The following is an 18,178-nucleotide window of genomic DNA, read 5'->3' as shown; positions in this document are numbered from 1 at the left end:
TTCCTGAGGACTTCAGACCTCATTAAATTACTTAATATGTATATTTATAAAGTATGTATATTTATTTTTTGAAAGTTGAAATTAAATCAAATGTTTCATTAAACATTAAATATGTTTCCATTAACTTTTAAGTATCATATTTTATCACATTTTACCTCTTTTTAGAACTTTATGTGCATATTTAATATGCTACTTTTATTTCTGGATAAGTAATACTTTCAACATGAGCTGTTCTTCATTCTTAAAACCTACAAGCTAGTGAAAAATAATACCCCCCTCACCTTTTTTTTTGATAGTCGACAATGTTTTCTGGGGTTAACTGTTGCTTTGGATGATGATGGGAAGGCCGAAGGTCAGCTGTTCTGGGATGATGGACAAAGCATTGGTGAGTGTGAACTTCCAAGAATCCTTGAACATCATTCAGAAAAGCAGTCCCTAGAGGATCAGTATGTAACCATAGGAACTTAAAATCTCTCTGTGTCTGCTCCTGTCAATATGACTGTGGTGTGGGAAGAATTTTTGCAACTTTTCCCTGCTCATGTTATGCTACAAATTATTATAGACCAGGTATATGATGCTATGGATTTATCCAGCCAGGGATGATCTATCTCTATTGAACTCTCTTACTCTGATAAAATAGTGTGGATTTCAAATATCAGGCTGACAGTTAAATTCATTCTCAATGGGACAAGGACTGGGCTCTATTATTGGGCCAGCTGGTCACACCAGGCATCTTTTTCCTCATATGTTGGCCCACTCAGGGAAAAAAAAAATAGAGTTAGAAAATTTCTTGGTAACTCATAAATTAAGTATCACCTGGGAATTAAGTATCACCTAAAGGATACTTCACACCTTATGTGCTTTCACTCCCCAATCCAGGGACAAGCTCATTCTGCCTTGGATTGGAATCTACCATTGTAATCAGAGCAGCCTCTTTCTCAGACATTTCTTTGGAAATACTGACACACTGCTGCCAACCAGTTACTTTTCACTACTTATATACTGTGGAGCAGAACATTTTGTCTTGCAGCTTGCCATATTTTCTGAAATGTGAATCTATTTCTCACTACTGCTATTTCTAAAGATTCCTTCTTTTTAGTTTTCTTCATTATAAAGATAAGATACTCTCATTAAAGCATGAAGTGTTCCCTTCAAAAAGTCTTAAAGATAGTAAATTAGAAAAAAATATGACCACTTTTAATATTTTTGCTTTATTACCTTTGGATTTACATTACTTAATAAAATGTGTGATTTTTTTGTAGTTGGAAGCATACTACAAATTTAATTTGTGAAGCCTGCTTATTTTCACTTAACATAATGAAAGACACAATTCTAGATGTATTATATTCTCCTTATAAGCAGCATTATGACATAAATTCTATCAGGAAGCTATGCTGTAATTTATGTAACTGTGTATTTGTTCTTTATATAGGATGTTTTCATTTTTATAAATCACATTTTGTAGTATTAGCCTGTGTTTGCATTTTAGATTATTTCCATAAAGTATATTCCTTGAAGATCATTATTTTCCTTTATTCAGAGAGTTGTAATTTACATAAATAAAATGTCTTCATTTTTAAATAGAGCTCTTGAATAGTTGGCAGATACACCCAGTGAGATAACCACCATCACATCAAGATACAGGATCTTTTCATGACCCAAGAGCGCCCTAATTTTTTCCAGTCAGCTTTCCCCACTTCCACCTGCTACTTCCAGGACAAGGCAGTATTTATTCTGCTTTCTCCAACTACAGACAGAGCCATGTCTCCTAGGTTTTATATGAATAGAATCAGGTAGTGTAGACCCTTTATGTGTCTTTAGATTTTCACTTATCAGAATGCTTTTTAAATTCACCCATGTTGTTGCTTGTAAAAGGAGCTAATTACTTTTTAATCCTGAATAACATAACATTTTGTGGATATACCACAATTTGCCCATGGATTTACTGATAAATATTTAAGTTGCTTCATTTTTGGAACCATTATTTGGGTATAAAATATTTTGTGATATTATCTGTTCATCTCTCTTGCCTAAAAACCTGGGAGTGGAATTGCTGCGCCATATTGGATAAATACATGTTTAATGTTCAAAGAAATTGCCAAAATTATATTCTAATGTGGTGTAACTATTTCCTATTATTAACAGCAATGATTAAGAATCCAACTTTTCTCATCCTCGCTAACACCTGGTATTATCAGTTTTAAAAACATCAACCATTCTTGCAGGCATACAGCACATTACATTTTGGATTTAGTTTGTATGTTTCTCTGAGCAATTTAAGTTTCTATAAAAATATGTTTGGTTTCAAGATTAAAAATTGACAGTCCTTGAAATATTAAAAGTTACTCTTTTTAATAATGCTCTTTTTTTGCCCCTATTTAAACAAATCAAATAGACTTAGAAATTAAAATTTAAATTACTAAATACTAAAATATGGAACAATTAGATTTAATTTAAATTTTCTGTTAGCAGATTTTCCTTACTTACATAAAGTAATATAAAGGCTACTTTAAGGATAATCTTATAATCTTTAAAAATTCTGTGAGCCAAATCTCATTCTTGAAAACTCTTAATTAACTGATAAAAGTGGCTATAGTGTTTGCTTAAGTTGCATTAATTTTAAGGCTAAATTTAAAATACCATATGGATTTTGTAATTGTTTATTTCCCTATGAGGTAATGTTGAAGAGTTAGAAGAGAGTCAGTCAGTTCAAGGAGATAATTTTTTGGACTATTGGCAAGAGACTGAAATGTTGACAAAGGTCAAGAATAGATCATGATGTAAAACTGAATTTTAAGAAATAGGAGGAGGTATGAAAGTACCATGAGGAGAAGGAATAAAGTAGATACCAACTAAAAAATAAAGTATTCCTCTTGTTTTGAGTTTTCACATTTTGTGGTTTTAATTACCTATGGTCAGCAATAGTCCAAAAGTATTAAATGGAAAATTCCATTTAATATTCCATTTAATTGATGCAGTGGGTAGAGTGTATGAAATTTTATGCAATCTTAGTCCATCTCACTTAGGATATGAACCATCAGTTTGTCCAGTGTATCCATGCTGTATATGCTACCCTCCAATTAGTCACTGAGAAGGCAATTTTGTTATTAGGTTAACTGTTGCACTATTTCAATGCTTATATTTTACTTAATAATGGCCCAAAGCTCAAGCCTACAAAATTATATTAATATTGCTATATATTATTATTAGTTTTTGTTAATCTCTTACTATGCCTAATTTATATATTAAAGTGTATCATAGGTATGTATATATAGGAAAAAAAAAACAGTAATAAGCTTCAGTACTATTAATACTAGTACTGGTATTAGAAACTAGTTTCTGGTATCCGCTAGGGATAGCAGAACATATGCCCAATGTATAAGTGGGGACTACTGAATTTCAAGGGGGAGATGTGTAGGTAAAGGGTGTCTTAAGAATCTTGAACACTGTGAAGAGATATTTAGATTTAATATATTATGTCACTTGTGACTTTGAAAGGATAAGATTCAGTGATAAAAAGAAAAAAGGAAGAACGTAAGAAATGTAAGATCAAATTTCAAGATGAATACACAGACATCACAAGCAAAATCTACCTTTTTGAGACAAATGGCAATGAAAAGGAGATCTGATGGTCGAGTTTTCTGGAGCATACTATATATATCCTGGAAGATCAGTGAAGGCACGTAGCGATGAAGAACTCACGGAGTGAACTCTATAGCAGCAGGAGGACTTTGGATCTCTGGCATTCTAGGAGAATGAGCTAAGAGTAGGGACAGAGAATAATGAAGATAAAGATGATGACTGGTGATGACAATGAACAGCAAGCGATTTCCCCTTTTTTTATTGATACATTGTAATTATACACATCAGTGGGACTTGTTACACATTTGTTCATGCATACAGCATAACAATATAATTTGGGCAAATTTGTTCTCTAGTACCATGTACAACAAATTTTAACCATTTATTTTGCACAAGTACAGTGTATGTGCCTATTGTCATTAATGGGCACTATTCTTATCTCCATTTACAGATGATAAAACATTTTTACTTGTCTGAGGCACAACTACTAAGTACTAGAGCTGGGATTTAAATCCATGTCTCTCTGACGTGGAAGCCTGAATCCCTAAACACTTTCCTCAGCTTTGGGCCTTTATCATTACACCCATGGGGACTCTCATGGCTATATGCTTGTTACATCAGTGCAGAATGACTAACCAAGTCTCCACATTTCACCTATGGTTCTATTCCGAATTTAACTCAGATTATTTTGCATATGCAACCTCCTGATCCCTCTCCATCTCCATACCTACTCCACTCATACATCCCCATAATAACCCAGGGTAAAATATTTCTTGAACACGATAGTTTGCGGGGGTGGTGGTGGTAGATGTGTTACTCAGAACCCAGAACCTCATGTATGTTGGGCAAGTGGTTGGCTACTATTGAGAACTTCTCAAGGAATTGATGGTATCCAGATTGGCTTTTGTGACCACATTAAGATATTTTCTGACTTGATTATCTGCTGCAATGGAAGCATTGAGCAGTTGCTTATTTTCTTCTTCCTCTTGCTTTCAGACACCTATGAAAATGGAAACTATTTCTTGGCAAACTTTATTGCAGCTCAGGTAATGCTATTTTGTTAAACTTTATAAATGCTTTTCCAGTTAGTTACAGATTAAACATTATCAGTTAATGTTTATAATATCTCATATTTTAATAGGAGGTCTTTAGTGTCTTTACCAATTTAGATTTGTTAACATTAAAATAGGGAAGAAAAGAAATCCTTATTTTGATAATTATACAATAGTATTATTATAGATAAAGAAATTTGGAACTCACATTGATCCAGGGAAAAAATGGATTCCTAAATGTGTAACATGTTTACAGATGAGAAATTTAATAAGCTGTTATACAATAATGCTGTACTACAGACAACCTCAAACCCTCAGTGGCATGCAACTATAAGCACTTGGTTATTAGACTGCAAAACTCAGATGACTGGACTGAATTTGACTGATACTGGCTGGCTCAAAAGTGACTGCATTTAGCCACTGGTTCTAGGCTTCACTTTCTCACATACCTGGCATGAGTGATCTTGGCTTCACTTTCTCACATACCTGGCATATCAGCTGACCTACAGATGATCTAACATGACCTATAAGATGGTCTGAACATGATATTTTTATGATTATGAAAGAAGGTGCAAATTGACATGGAAATGCCTAAAACCCACCTCATGCGTGGAGTTGACTAATCTCCCACTAGCAAAGCTAAGTCAGATGCGCACGTGGGACAGCATATTGCATTAAGTCAGGCAAAGTTACCAAAATTACATAGAAAAGTGAGGAATGAATAGTTGGAGACAACATTACAATCAATGTATTATGTTAAGTAATTCCATGAATAATCTGTAATTCTAATTAGAGAAAAAAAGTTTCGTTTCATTTTCATGTTAGAATTTCCTTCTCTGTAATTTTTATCTATTGACTTAAAATAAGAATAATTGTAGCACAAATCTATTCTCTTTTCCTTAAGTACTTCAAATACTTGAGATGTCTTTTATGTATATATCCCTTCTGTCTTTATGCATATCTAGGCTAACATTATTGGTTTCTAGATGTGATTATTCTGTTTGGACTCCAGTTATCCTAGATTTCCCCTAAAACCTGGTTCTCAGGATTAAGAGCACAATTTAGACCTTCACTATCCAAAATACATGTGACTGTTAAGCCCTTGCAAGTATGGCCAACCTAATTTGAAATATTTAATAACTAAGTTTGAAGAAAGATTGTATAATATCCCAGAGTGTTTTATATTGAATACATGCTGAAATATATTTTATAAACCTTGATACTAAGTAAAATATCTTTTAAAATCATTTTTTCCTTTTACCTTTTGAAAATGTGGCTATTAGAAAATTTAAAATTACATATATGGTTTGCACTATATTCCTACAGGAGAGAATTAATTTTTATATTGCCTACTACCACTTTTTAGCCAGACTGTTTTTACTGATGTTGCATTGTGTTAATTTTTAAACACATGTATCAGATGTTTGGCACATAAAAATCTCATGGTCAACTACATTTTATTTTCATAGACATAAGTATCAGATCATATTGGCTTTATACAGAATTTGCCTCTTTGAAACTAAATGCAAAAGTTTGTATTCTCACTAAATCTGTACATTCCCTGTTTTTAACAAAAGAATACTGGAGTGGAAAACTTTATTTTTCCTCTCAAAATATTGGTTGTAAATGAAGCTGTTGATCTAGAAATCCTGGATTTTAGTTCTCTTTCTACTACTAAGAAGCGCTTTTCTTGTTAAATCTATTTATTATAAAACATAAGATGGCCCTTAAATTACTTTTAAGTCTAAATTTCCATTCTTTTGTTATTCCACAGTAGTGATAAGAGGATTCTTACTTCTGGGATGTTTAATAAATTCCCCCCCTAGAGATCAGTGGCCTAAAGTGAAAAAAAATCTGCTAACGTTCTGTGGGGTAATTATTATCAGTGTTGCCTGGCTAGTGAGCCAACTTGTGGGATAGGAGCTGATCTATAGTATTTACTGACTTCTGTGGTAAAAAAAAAAAAAAAAAAAAAAACATCCACCATCTTAACCAATTTCTAACTATAACTACTATGCACAATTTCAGGAAATTGAACCATCTGCTCTCTCAAATCAGTAAGGTCTAGCCCTAATACCTACTTGCTTCAAGTGTATACCTTTTCCTTGATCTTTCCTTTGATTTGGCCTGCCCATTTTTCCTTTGATTCAGCCAAAAAATTCTATTAATTCTTTTTTTAAAAAATTTGTTTTAATTGGTTATACATGATAGTAGAATGCACTTAAATACTTTGATGTATCATACATAAATGGGACATAATTTCTCATTTTTCTGAGTATACATATTGTAGAATCATGTTGGTCATACAGTCACCTATATACATACAGTAATAGTAATGTGTTTCATTCTACTATTTTTATTATCCCCACATTCCCTGCCTTCCCCTCCTTTCACTTCCCTCTACCTAACCTAAGGTAATGTTATTTTTTTTGCATTACAATTCTTAATACTCATAAATACTACACTTTTTGTATTTCTGTTTGTATATAAAGTATGTTGACACCCAATTCAAGTCTTCACACATGTACTTTGTATATGATGTCCATCACATTCCACCATCCTTGTTACTCCCCTACCTGCTCCCTTTCCCTCCCACTCCTCTCCCCTATCTTGATAATGCCAATTGTATGCTTCTTTCTCTTTCTACTGCTACCCCAGAATCAAGATATTCACAATTCTAGTCTACTGCAACTATTCCAACTTACTGCATAGTTCACAAACTTATCTGACATACTTACAGGCAAGACCAGTCTCATTTCCCTTTTTTCTTAGCACCACCTACAGTAGCCCTTGCCCCAACTCAATGAGTGTGCCCTTGTTCAAATTATTTCTGTCTCTTTTCCCTGCCCCATTCATGTCACCTTTATACATCCTATCCATCTTCCCAGGACTTCTGAAGTTCTGTGTCCTTACCAAATCTTCATTGACTACACTATTCCTATAGTAATAAATTTTCACTGTGTGTTTCTTTTGGCTTTAGTTACATGGCATCTCATGATTTATTTCAGGTTATTTTAATCCTTGCATTGATGCTTAACGAGTTTACAATTGAGATAAGTTCCTGCTTTTCCTGTCAACCATCCTTACTCTAGGGCTTTTTCTTTATTCACCTGTATTAATTCTTTGAATTCTGTGCATATAGGCACATTGTCCTTCAGCTACTCACTTCATCTCCTAGAACCTCAGTTTTCTCATCTGTAAAACAGAGTTTCTTTTCAAAATTATTATGAGAATTAGTAAAAGATACACGCAAGGTATGCTGGTATATAGGCCTATTTTTTGACATCGTCAAATTTATTGCAGCAAATTTTCAGGAAATGTCTTTATAAAATGTTCAACTAAGAATAAAAATAGCAAACCAGTACAACAAAGGCAACATGAGGTTTCTAAGCATCTGAATGCAATGCATAGGTTATTAATAATGTATTTTGCATTTTTCTTTTTATGAATATTTTTTAGAACACCTTGAAAATTCAGGTCATACACAATAAGTATTTGAGCGACTCAAATTCATTGAAAGTTGGATATATTAAAATCTGGGGAGTGAACTCTACATATGTGACACAAGTCGGTTTCACATATGACAACTGGGAATTCATGACGACCAATTTCAAGAGTGACCCTTATACTAAGGTATGTCTGAAAGGAATGCTTTCATGAGCTAATTTTATTATTCTGCAAAATTATCAACACTATTATCAGCCTTATATGTACATATATTTCAAATGCTATAAATGTTTGCAACAGATATGTTCCCAAAAAGTTCAGTGTTGTATTATGCTGTGAAATGCATAGTATGTTTTCCCAGGTCTAGTAATCAGTGGTTTGGTGATACCTTCTGTGCATTTACAAATGAAACTGTGCTGTTTAAATAGGTCAGTTTACCAGGATGCATTATAGAACTTACTTTTCTGTTCAGAGGATAAAACCAAGAAAATAATGATTCCTTAAAGTTACAAAGGTTCCCTGCTCTTTCCTGCAGCAATCACATTCCTGGTCAAATTTTTATGGATCTTTTAGGTTGAAAATTGACAGTAAACTGTGGTGACCATTCAATGACTATTGACACCTTTGATGTTTTATTTGGTTAATAAAACAAAGTGACAAAAATAGAAGAACCTATCAGAGGGTCTGCTTTTGTTGTTAGAGCCACATGAATCAGCATTTTGGAAGTTGTATTAACTAGAGCAATCACAGAGGAAAAAGCACTCTACTTTAGCACATGACACTAATCAGAAATATGAGTTCAGCAAGTCATAGTGTAGAGTGAAAATAAGTGAAAATGAATAACTCTAGTTCCAGCTTCTAAAAGGTGAAAAGGGTGCCCTGTTGATATTTTAATTTTAGAAAAAGGCCCTTCTGAATACGGGCCAAATAATTCCTTTTTCTATAGTCTCTTCTAGTTGTTTGCAACATTTTCCCTGGACTATTGAGTTCAGAACCACTTTACCATGTAACTGCTTCTAATTAAGACAAATACGGAAAGTCCTTGAATACCCTCTTTTTTGGACATTTCCATAGCACATCAGATGCCAGTAGGTGCCAGTTACCAGGTGCTGAACATAGTGAAGGTGTGAAACTAGCCTGCTGCCAGGAATAGTAAGGCCAATGGCAAGGCAAGGAGGTTTTAATAAACACTGGCTTTAATTGCAGCTGTAACATTTGTGACCAATGTGGTTCTGACTAAATGAAGTGAGTAGGAAGAGACTGCCATCATAGGATTCTACACACAGAGCATCTCTCCAAATTAAACTGTCATGAATGCATGTGATCTAAAAAAAAAAAAAAAAAAGTGATTGTATACTGTCACTGTCTTGGCAAAGAATGAGCACATTGTGGGTTCTATTATTGTTGTTAAATGAAATTTCAGATGGCACTAAAATATGGTAAAGAAGTTTTAATACACCCACTTTATTTTATTTTATTTTATTTTTATTTTTTGGCAGACACTAACTATTCAGTTGACTGACAAGAGTGTTAGTCTGGAAAAATTAACTGAGGTATTCTGGATTCATGGGAATCCTTCCTTTACTACTCCAACTGTGACAACTGCCTTCCCCATGAGTCCTGAGCCTTCTACATCTTCTACAACAGCTGCTGGTACTGAGATTCTCACAAGCTCTGCTAGTGCAAGTCCTGCTGCTGGCACTAGTGAACCGTCTGTCATAACCACTCCTCCAACCAGCTCTACAGCAGTCACAACTAGTGCAGCTGGTCCTGACACTACGCCTTACTCCGTGGCCACTGGAACTAGCACAAGTGCCACTGTACCTGTCCCAACCACAACGCTCACAATAAGCAGTACCAAAGTCACCACTGCCACGAATGCTTCCTTCACCACCAGTATTGCCACTGTCACCAGTGCCACTGTCCCTGTCCCCACAACTCCTTTCACCACAGGCACTACTAATGTCACCACTGCCACCAATGCTTCCTTCACCACGAGAATTGTCACTGACACCAGTGCCCCTGTCCCTGTCCCCACCACTCCTTTCACCACAGGCACTACCTATGTCACCACTGCCACCAGTGCCCCTGTCCCTGTCCCCACCACTCCTTTCACCACACCCACTACTAATGTCACCACTGCCACCAGTGCCACTGTCCCTGTCCCCACCACTCCTTTCACCACAGGCACTACTAATGTCACCACTGCCACCAGTGCCCCTGTCCCTGTCCCCACCACTCCTTTCACCACAGGCACTACCTATGTCACCACTGCCACCAATGCTTCCTTCACCACGAGAATTGTCACTGACACCAGTCCCACTGTCCCTGTCCCCACCACTCCTTTCACCACACGCACTACTAATGTCACCACTGCCACCAGTGCCACTGTCCCTGTCCCCACCACTCCTTTCACCACAGGCACTACTAATGTCACCACTGCCACCAGTCCCACTGTCCCTGTCCCCACCACTCCTTTCACCACAGGCACTACTAATGTCACCACTGCCACCAGTGCCACTGTCCCTGTCCCCACCACTCCTTTCACCACAGGCACTACCTATGTCACCACTGCCACCAGTGCTCCTTTCACCACGAGAATTGTCACTGCCACCAGTGCCACTGTCCCTGTCCCCACCACTCCTTTCACCACAGGCACTACCAATGTCACCACTGCCACCAGTGCTCCTTTCACCACGAGAATTGTCACTGCCACCAGTGCCACTGTCCCTGTCCCCACCACTCCTTTCACCACAGGCACTACCAATGTCACCACTGCCACCAATGCTTCCTTCACCACGAGAATTGTCACTGCCACCAGTGCCACTGTCCCTGTCCCCACCACTCCTTTCACCACAGGCACTACCAATGTCACCACTGCCACCAATGCTTCCTTCACCACGAGAATTGTCACTGCCACCAGTGCCACTGTCCCTGTCCCCACCACTCCTTTCACCACAGGCACTACCAATGTCACCACTGCCACCAATGCTTCCTTCACCACGAGAATTGTCACTGCCACCAGTGCCACTGTCCCTGTCCCCACCACTCCTTTCACCACAGGCACTACCAATGTCACCACTGCCACCAATGCTCCTTTCACCACGAGAATTGTCACTGACACCAGTCCCACTGTCCCTGTCCCCACCACTCCTTTGACCACAGGCACTACCAATGTCACCACTGCCACCAGTGCCCCTGTCCCTGTCCCCACCACTCCTTTCACCACAGGCACTACCAATGTCACCACTGCCACCAATGCTTCCTTCACCACGAGAATTGTCACTGCCACCAGTGCCACTGTCCCTGTCCCCACCACTCCTTTCACCACAGGCACTACCTATGTCACCACTGCCACCAATGCTTCCTTCACCACGAGAATTGTCACTGCCACCAGTGCCACTGTCCCTGTCCCCACCACTCCTTTCACCACAGGCACTACCAATGTCACCACTGCCACCAATGCTTCCTTCACCACGAGAATTGTCACTGCCACCAGTGCCACTGTCCCTGTCCCCACCACTCCTTTCACCACAGGCACTACTAATGTCACCACTGCCACCAATGCTCCTTTCACCACGAGAATTGTCACTGCCACCAGTGCCACTGTCCCTGTCCCCACCACTCCTTTCACCACAGGCACTACCAATGTCACCACTGCCACCAGTGCCCCTGTCCCTGTCCCCACCACTCCTTTCACCACAGGCACTACCAATGTCACCACTGCCACCAATGCTTCCTTCACCACGAGAATTGTCACTGCCACCAGTGCCACTGTCCCTGTCCCCACCACTCCTTTCACCACAGGCACTACCTATGTCACCACTGCCACCAATGCTTCCTTCACCACGAGAATTGTCACTGCCACCAGTGCCACTGTCCCTGTCCCCACCACTCCTTTCACCACAGGCACTACCAATGTCACCACTGCCACCAATGCTTCCTTCACCACGAGAATTGTCACTGCCACCAGTGCCACTGTCCCTGTCCCCACCACTCCTTTCACCACAGGCACTACCAATGTCACCACTGCCACCAATGCTCCTTTCACCACGAGAATTGTCACTGACACCAGTCCCACTGTCCCTGTCCCCACCACTCCTTTGACCACAGGCACTACCAATGTCACCACTGCCACCAGTGCCCCTGTCCCTGTCCCCACCACTCCTTTCACCACAGGCACTACCAATGTCACCACTGCCACCAATGCTTCCTTCACCACGAGAATTGTCACTGCCACCAGTGCCACTGTCCCTGTCCCCACCACTCCTTTCACCACAGGCACTACCTATGTCACCACTGCCACCAGTGCTTCCTTCACCACGAGAATTGTCACTGCCACCAGTGCCCCTGTCCCTGTCCCCACCACTCCTTTCACCACAGGCACTACCAATGTCACCACTGCCACCAGTGCTTCCTTCACCACGAGAATTGTCACTGACACCAGTGCCCCTGTCCCTGTCCCCACCACTCCTTTCACCACAGGCACTACCAATGTCACCACTGCCACCAATGCTTCCTTCACCACGAGAATTGTCACTGCCACCAGTGCCACTGTCCCTGTCCCCACCACTCCTTTCACCACAGGCACTACCAATGTCACCACTGCCACCAATGCTTCCTTCACCACGAGAATTGTCACTGCCACCAGTGCCACTGTCCCTGTCCCCACCACTCCTTTCACCACAGGCACTACCAATGTCACCACTGCCACCAATGCTCCTTTCACCACGAGAATTGTCACTGACACCAGTCCCACTGTCCCTGTCCCCACCACTCCTTTGACCACAGGCACTACCAATGTCACCACTGCCACCAGTGCCCCTGTCCCTGTCCCCACCACTCCTTTCACCACAGGCACTACCAATGTCACCACTGCCACCAATGCTTCCTTCACCACGAGAATTGTCACTGCCACCAGTGCCACTGTCCCTGTCCCCACCACTCCTTTCACCACAGGCACTACCTATGTCACCACTGCCACCAATGCTTCCTTCACCACGAGAATTGTCACTGCCACCAGTGCCACTGTCCCTGTCCCCACCACTCCTTTCACCACAGGCACTACCAATGTCACCACTGCCACCAATGCTTCCTTCACCACGAGAATTGTCACTGCCACCAGTGCCACTGTCCCTGTCCCCACCACTCCTTTCACCACAGGCACTACCAATGTCACCACTGCCACCAATGCTTCCTTCACCACGAGAATTGTCACTGCCACCAGTGCCACTGTCCCTGTCCCCACCACTCCTTTCACCACAGGCACTACCAATGTCACCACTGCCACCAATGCTTCCTTCACCACGAGAATTGTCACTGCCACCAGTGTCACTGTCCCTGTCCCCACCACTCCTTTCACCACAGGCACTACCAATGTCACCACTGCCACCAATGCTTCCTTCACCACGAGAATTGTCACTGCCACCAGTCCCACTGTCCCTGTCCCCACCACTCCTTTCACCACAGGCACTACCAATGTCACCACTGCCACCAATGCCCCTGTCCCTGTCCCCACCACTCCTTTCACCACAGGCACTACCAATGTCACCACTGCCACCAATGCTCCTTTCACCACGAGAATTGTCACTGACACCAGTCCCACTGTCCCTGTCCCCACCACTCCTTTCACCACAGGCACTACCAATGTCACCACTGCCACCAATGCCCCTGTCCCTGTCCCCACCACTCCTTTCACCACAGGCACTACCAATGTCACCACTGCCACCAGTCCCACTGTCCCTGTCCCCACCACTCCTTTCACCACAGGCACTACCAATGTCACCACTGCCACCAATGCCCCTGTCCCTGTCCCCACCACTCCTTTCACCACAGGCACTACCAATGTCACCACTGCCACCAATGCTCCTTTCACCACGAGAATTGTCACTGACACCAGTCCCACTGTCCCTGTCCCCACCACTCCTTTCACCACAGGCACTACCAATGTCACCACTGCCACCAATGCCCCTGTCCCTGTCCCCACCACTCCTTTCACCACAGGCACTACCAATGTCACCACTGCCACCAATGCTCCTTTCACCACGAGAATTGTCACTGACACCAGTCCCACTGTCCCTGTCCCCACCACTCCTTTGACCACAGGCACTACCAATGTCACCACTGCCACCAGTGCCCCTGTCCCTGTCCCCACCACTCCTTTCACCACAGGCACTACCTATGTCACCACTGCCACCAATGCTTCCTTCACCACGAGAATTGTCACTGCCACCAGTGCCACTGTCCCTGTCCCCACCACTCCTTTCACCACAGGCACTACCCATGTCACCACTGCCACCAATGCTTCCTTCACCACGAGAATTGTCACTGCCACCAGTGCCACTGTCCCTGTCCCCACCACTCCTTTCACCACAGGCACTACTAATGTCACCACTGCCACCAATGCTTCCTTCACCACGAGAATTGTCACTGCCACCAGTGCCACTGTCCCTGTCCCCACCACTCCTTTCACCACAGGCACTACCTATGTCACCACTGCCACCAATGCTTCCTTCACCACGAGAATTGTCACTGCCACCAGTGCCACTGTCCCTGTCCCCACCACTCCTTTCACCACAGGCACTACCAATGTCACCACTGCCACCAGTGCTTCCTTCACCACGAGAATTGTCACTGCCACCAGTGCCACTGTCCCTGTCCCCACCACTCCTTTCACCACAGGCACTACCTATGTCACCACTGCCACCAATGCTTCCTTCACCACGAGAATTGTCACTGCCACCAGTGCCCCTGTCCCTGTCCCCACCACTCCTTTCACCACAGGCACTACCAATGTCACCACTGCCACCAATGCTCCTTTCACCACGAGAATTGTCACTGACACCAGTCCCACTGTCCCTGTCCCCACCACTCCTTTCACCACAGGCACTACCAATGTCACCACTGCCACCAGTGCCACTGTCCCTGTCCCCACCACTCCTTTCACCACAGGCACTACCAATGTCACCACTGCCACCAATGCTTCCTTCACCACGAGAATTGTCACTGCCACCAGTGCCACTGTCCCTGTCCCCACCACTCCTTTCACCACAGGCACTACTAATGTCACCACTGCCACCAGGGCTCCTTTCACCACAAGTAATGCTACTGACACCCGTGCCACTGTGTCTGTCCAAGCCACTTTCCCCATAAGCACTGTTGGTGCTACAGCAAACACAGCTGCTCAGGACACAACTCGTCCTCTTGGTGCCACTGCTGCCAGCCCGAGTGATGTGGTGCCTCCTGCAGCCGTGGCCTCCCGGGGCAGTACTGCTGCTGCTGAAACCAGTACTGCGCTACTGGCCTCATCTACTTCCCCCCTAACCAGTACCAGTAATGTGGGCAGGAGCACTGTGGTTCCTCCTGGCACCACCCCTCCCCCTTCTGGCACCACCCCTCCCCCTCCTGGCACCACCCCTTCCCCTCCTGGCACCACCCCTTCCCCTCCTGGCACCACCTCTTCCCCTCCTGGCACCACCCCTCCCCCTCCTGGCACCACCCCTCCCCCTCATGGCACCACCCCTTCCCCTCCTGGCACCACCTTTTCCCCTCCTGGCACCACCCCTCTCCCTCCTGGCACCACCCCTTCCCCTCCTGGCACCACCCCTTCCCCTCCTGGCAACACCTCTTCCCCTCCTGGCACCACCCCTCCCCCTCCTGGCACCACCCCTTCCCCTCCTGGCACCACCCCTCCCCCTCCTGGCACCACCTCTCCCCCTCCTGGCACCACCCCTCCCCCTCCTGGCACCACCCCTTCCCCTCCTGGCAACACCCCTTCCCCTCCTGGCAACACCCCTTCCCCTCCTGGCACCACCTCTTCCCCTCCTGGCACCACCCCTCCCCCTCCTGGCACCACCCCTCCCCCTCCTGGCACCACCCCTCCCCCTCCTGGCACCACCTCTTCCCCTCCTGGCACCACCTCTTCCCCTCCTGGCACCACCCCTCCCCCTCCTGGCACCACCCCTCCCCCTCCTGGCACCACCCCTCCCCCTCCTGGCACCACCTTTTCCCCTCCTGGCACCACCTTTTCCCCTCCTGGCACCACCCCTCCCCCTCCTGGCACCACCCCTTCCCCTCCTGGCACCACCCCTTCCCCTCCTGGCACCACCTCTTCCCCTCCTGGCACCACCCCTCCCCCTCCTGGCACCACCCCTCCCCCTCCTGGCACCACCTCTTCCCCTCCTGGCACCACCTCTTCCCCTCCTGGCACCACCTCTTCCCCTCCTGGCACCACCCCTCCCCCTCCTGGCACCACCCCTCCCCCTCCTGGCACCACCTTTTCCCCTCCTGGCACCACCTTTTCCCCTCCTGGCACCACCCCTTCCCCTCCTGGCACCACCCCTTCCCCTCCTGGCACCACCTCTTCCCCTCCTGGCACCACCCCTCCCCCTCCTGGCACCACCCCTCCCCCTCCTGGCACCACCTCTCCCCCTCCTGGCACCACCCCTCCCCCTCCTGGCACCACCCCTTCCCCTCCTGGCACCACCCCTTTCCCTCCTGGCACCACCCCTCCCCCTCCTGGCACCACCCTTCCCCCTCCTGGCACCACCCCTCCCCCTCCTGGCACCACCTTTTCCCCTCCTGGCACCACCCCTCCCCCTCCTGGCACCACCCTTCCCCCTCCTGGCACCACGCCTCCCCCTCCTGGCACCACCCCTTCCCCTCCTGGCACCACCTCTTCCCCTCCTGGCACCACCCCTCCCCCTCCTGGCACCACCCCTCCCCCTCCTGGCACCACCCCTCCCCCTCCTGGCACCACCTTTTCCCCTCCTGGCACCACCCCTTCCCCTCCTGGCACCACCCCTTCCCCTCCTGGCACCACCTCTTCCCCTCCTGGCACCACCCCTCCCCCTCCTGGCACCACCCCTCCCCCTCCTGGCACCACCTTTTCCCCTCCTGGCACCACCCCTCCCCCTCCTGGCACCACCCCTTCCCCTCTTGGCACCCCCTCTTCCCCTCCTGGCACCACCCCTTCCCCTGCAAGCCCTCCCACATCCAATGCTGGTACTAGTGCTTCTCTCGTGACCACCTCCTCTCATGCCAATAAGGATGATACCAGTCCTCACCATGGCCTTCCAGTTGCGTCCACTCCTCTCACACACACCGGTGCTGATTCCATGAGCAATAGCTTTCCTCTTTTGACTCCTCCTTTCTCTGAAAATAATACTGATGCTTTGAACACCACTGTTGTTATGGGAACTACAGCAGTAGGTAGGAAGGTTGCTGGCACTGGCAGTGAGTCTCCTGTTACACATCCTTTTCCCGCTACAGTGCCTGGTGGTTTCAACAGTGGTAAGACTCTTCCTGAAGTGAGTACTCTTTCTACAAATACTGTTGCTTCTAGTCATCTTCTTTCTGTTTCGACTTTCTCCCCAGTAGGAACAACTGCCACCTCTCTTAATCCCCCTGATACTGCAGTGCCACCATCTTCAGACCTGGGCCCGGGAACCTCCCCTGTCACAACAAACTTAGCAAATAGCCCCGCTACAGAGGGTGCAACCTCTGGCACCACAGATACCACTTTTGATGTAGCAGCTGCTACTGACACACCGCCATCTCGTACCCAAGACTAGAGTTCCTTACCCCCTACTCCTGCAAAGGTTACAACAGCCTCCTCTGAAATCACAGAGTTCACTGCTCCTGGCTCTGCTGTTACTGTGACACCAGTCTTAAGTCACACAACATTAATCCCCACTCATGTTCCTAATCAAGGCACCATTGATACTTCTACCACAAGCACTACAGCCATGACTATGGGTTCACTTACTACAAATGTTACACATCTCACCACTGCAGGAAATAAAAATGCAGTCAGAGGAGTCGCCATGGTTACTATGTCTGCCAATGATACTTCTGTAAAAACTACAGACCAAGGCATGTCAGCTCTGCCTCCTATAGGTGACCCTGGTGCCACCAGAGATGATGAATCTCTGATAGAACATACCAGAAAAGTCACTGCTACTCATCCTCAAAATAGCCCAGCTCATGCTTTAAATACCACTTCCACAGGCACTGGGGATACTTGACACCAACCACCACCAATGCTCACAATGCTGTGTAGCACCAGGCACCACAGGTACTGTAGATACTCCCACCAG

The 18,178-nt window shown here is 45.0% G+C and overlaps 1 protein-coding gene across 1 annotated transcript in view; it reads left to right on the top strand.

The window, feature by feature from the left end:
• Mgam (maltase-glucoamylase) overlaps window positions 1-17,653 on the top strand; it is a 226,757-nt gene extending 209,104 nt beyond the window's left edge. The window contains exons 113-116 of the mRNA XM_077109605.1: window positions 297-385; window positions 4,579-4,628; window positions 8,094-8,267; window positions 9,581-17,653. Coding sequence (XP_076965720.1) covers window positions 297-385; window positions 4,579-4,628; window positions 8,094-8,267; window positions 9,581-17,653 — 8,386 coding nt within the window. The remainder of the gene's footprint in view (window positions 1-296; window positions 386-4,578; window positions 4,629-8,093; window positions 8,268-9,580) is intronic.
• Window positions 17,654-18,178: the final 525 nt, after the last annotated feature.

This window comes from Callospermophilus lateralis, chromosome 1 (genome assembly GCF_048772815.1).
Source record: "Callospermophilus lateralis isolate mCalLat2 chromosome 1, mCalLat2.hap1, whole genome shotgun sequence".
NCBI classification, from domain to species: Eukaryota; Metazoa; Chordata; class Mammalia; order Rodentia; family Sciuridae; genus Callospermophilus; species Callospermophilus lateralis.
Note: the sequence above shows the minus strand (reverse complement) of the source record. Positions and strands in the feature narration are given on the sequence as shown.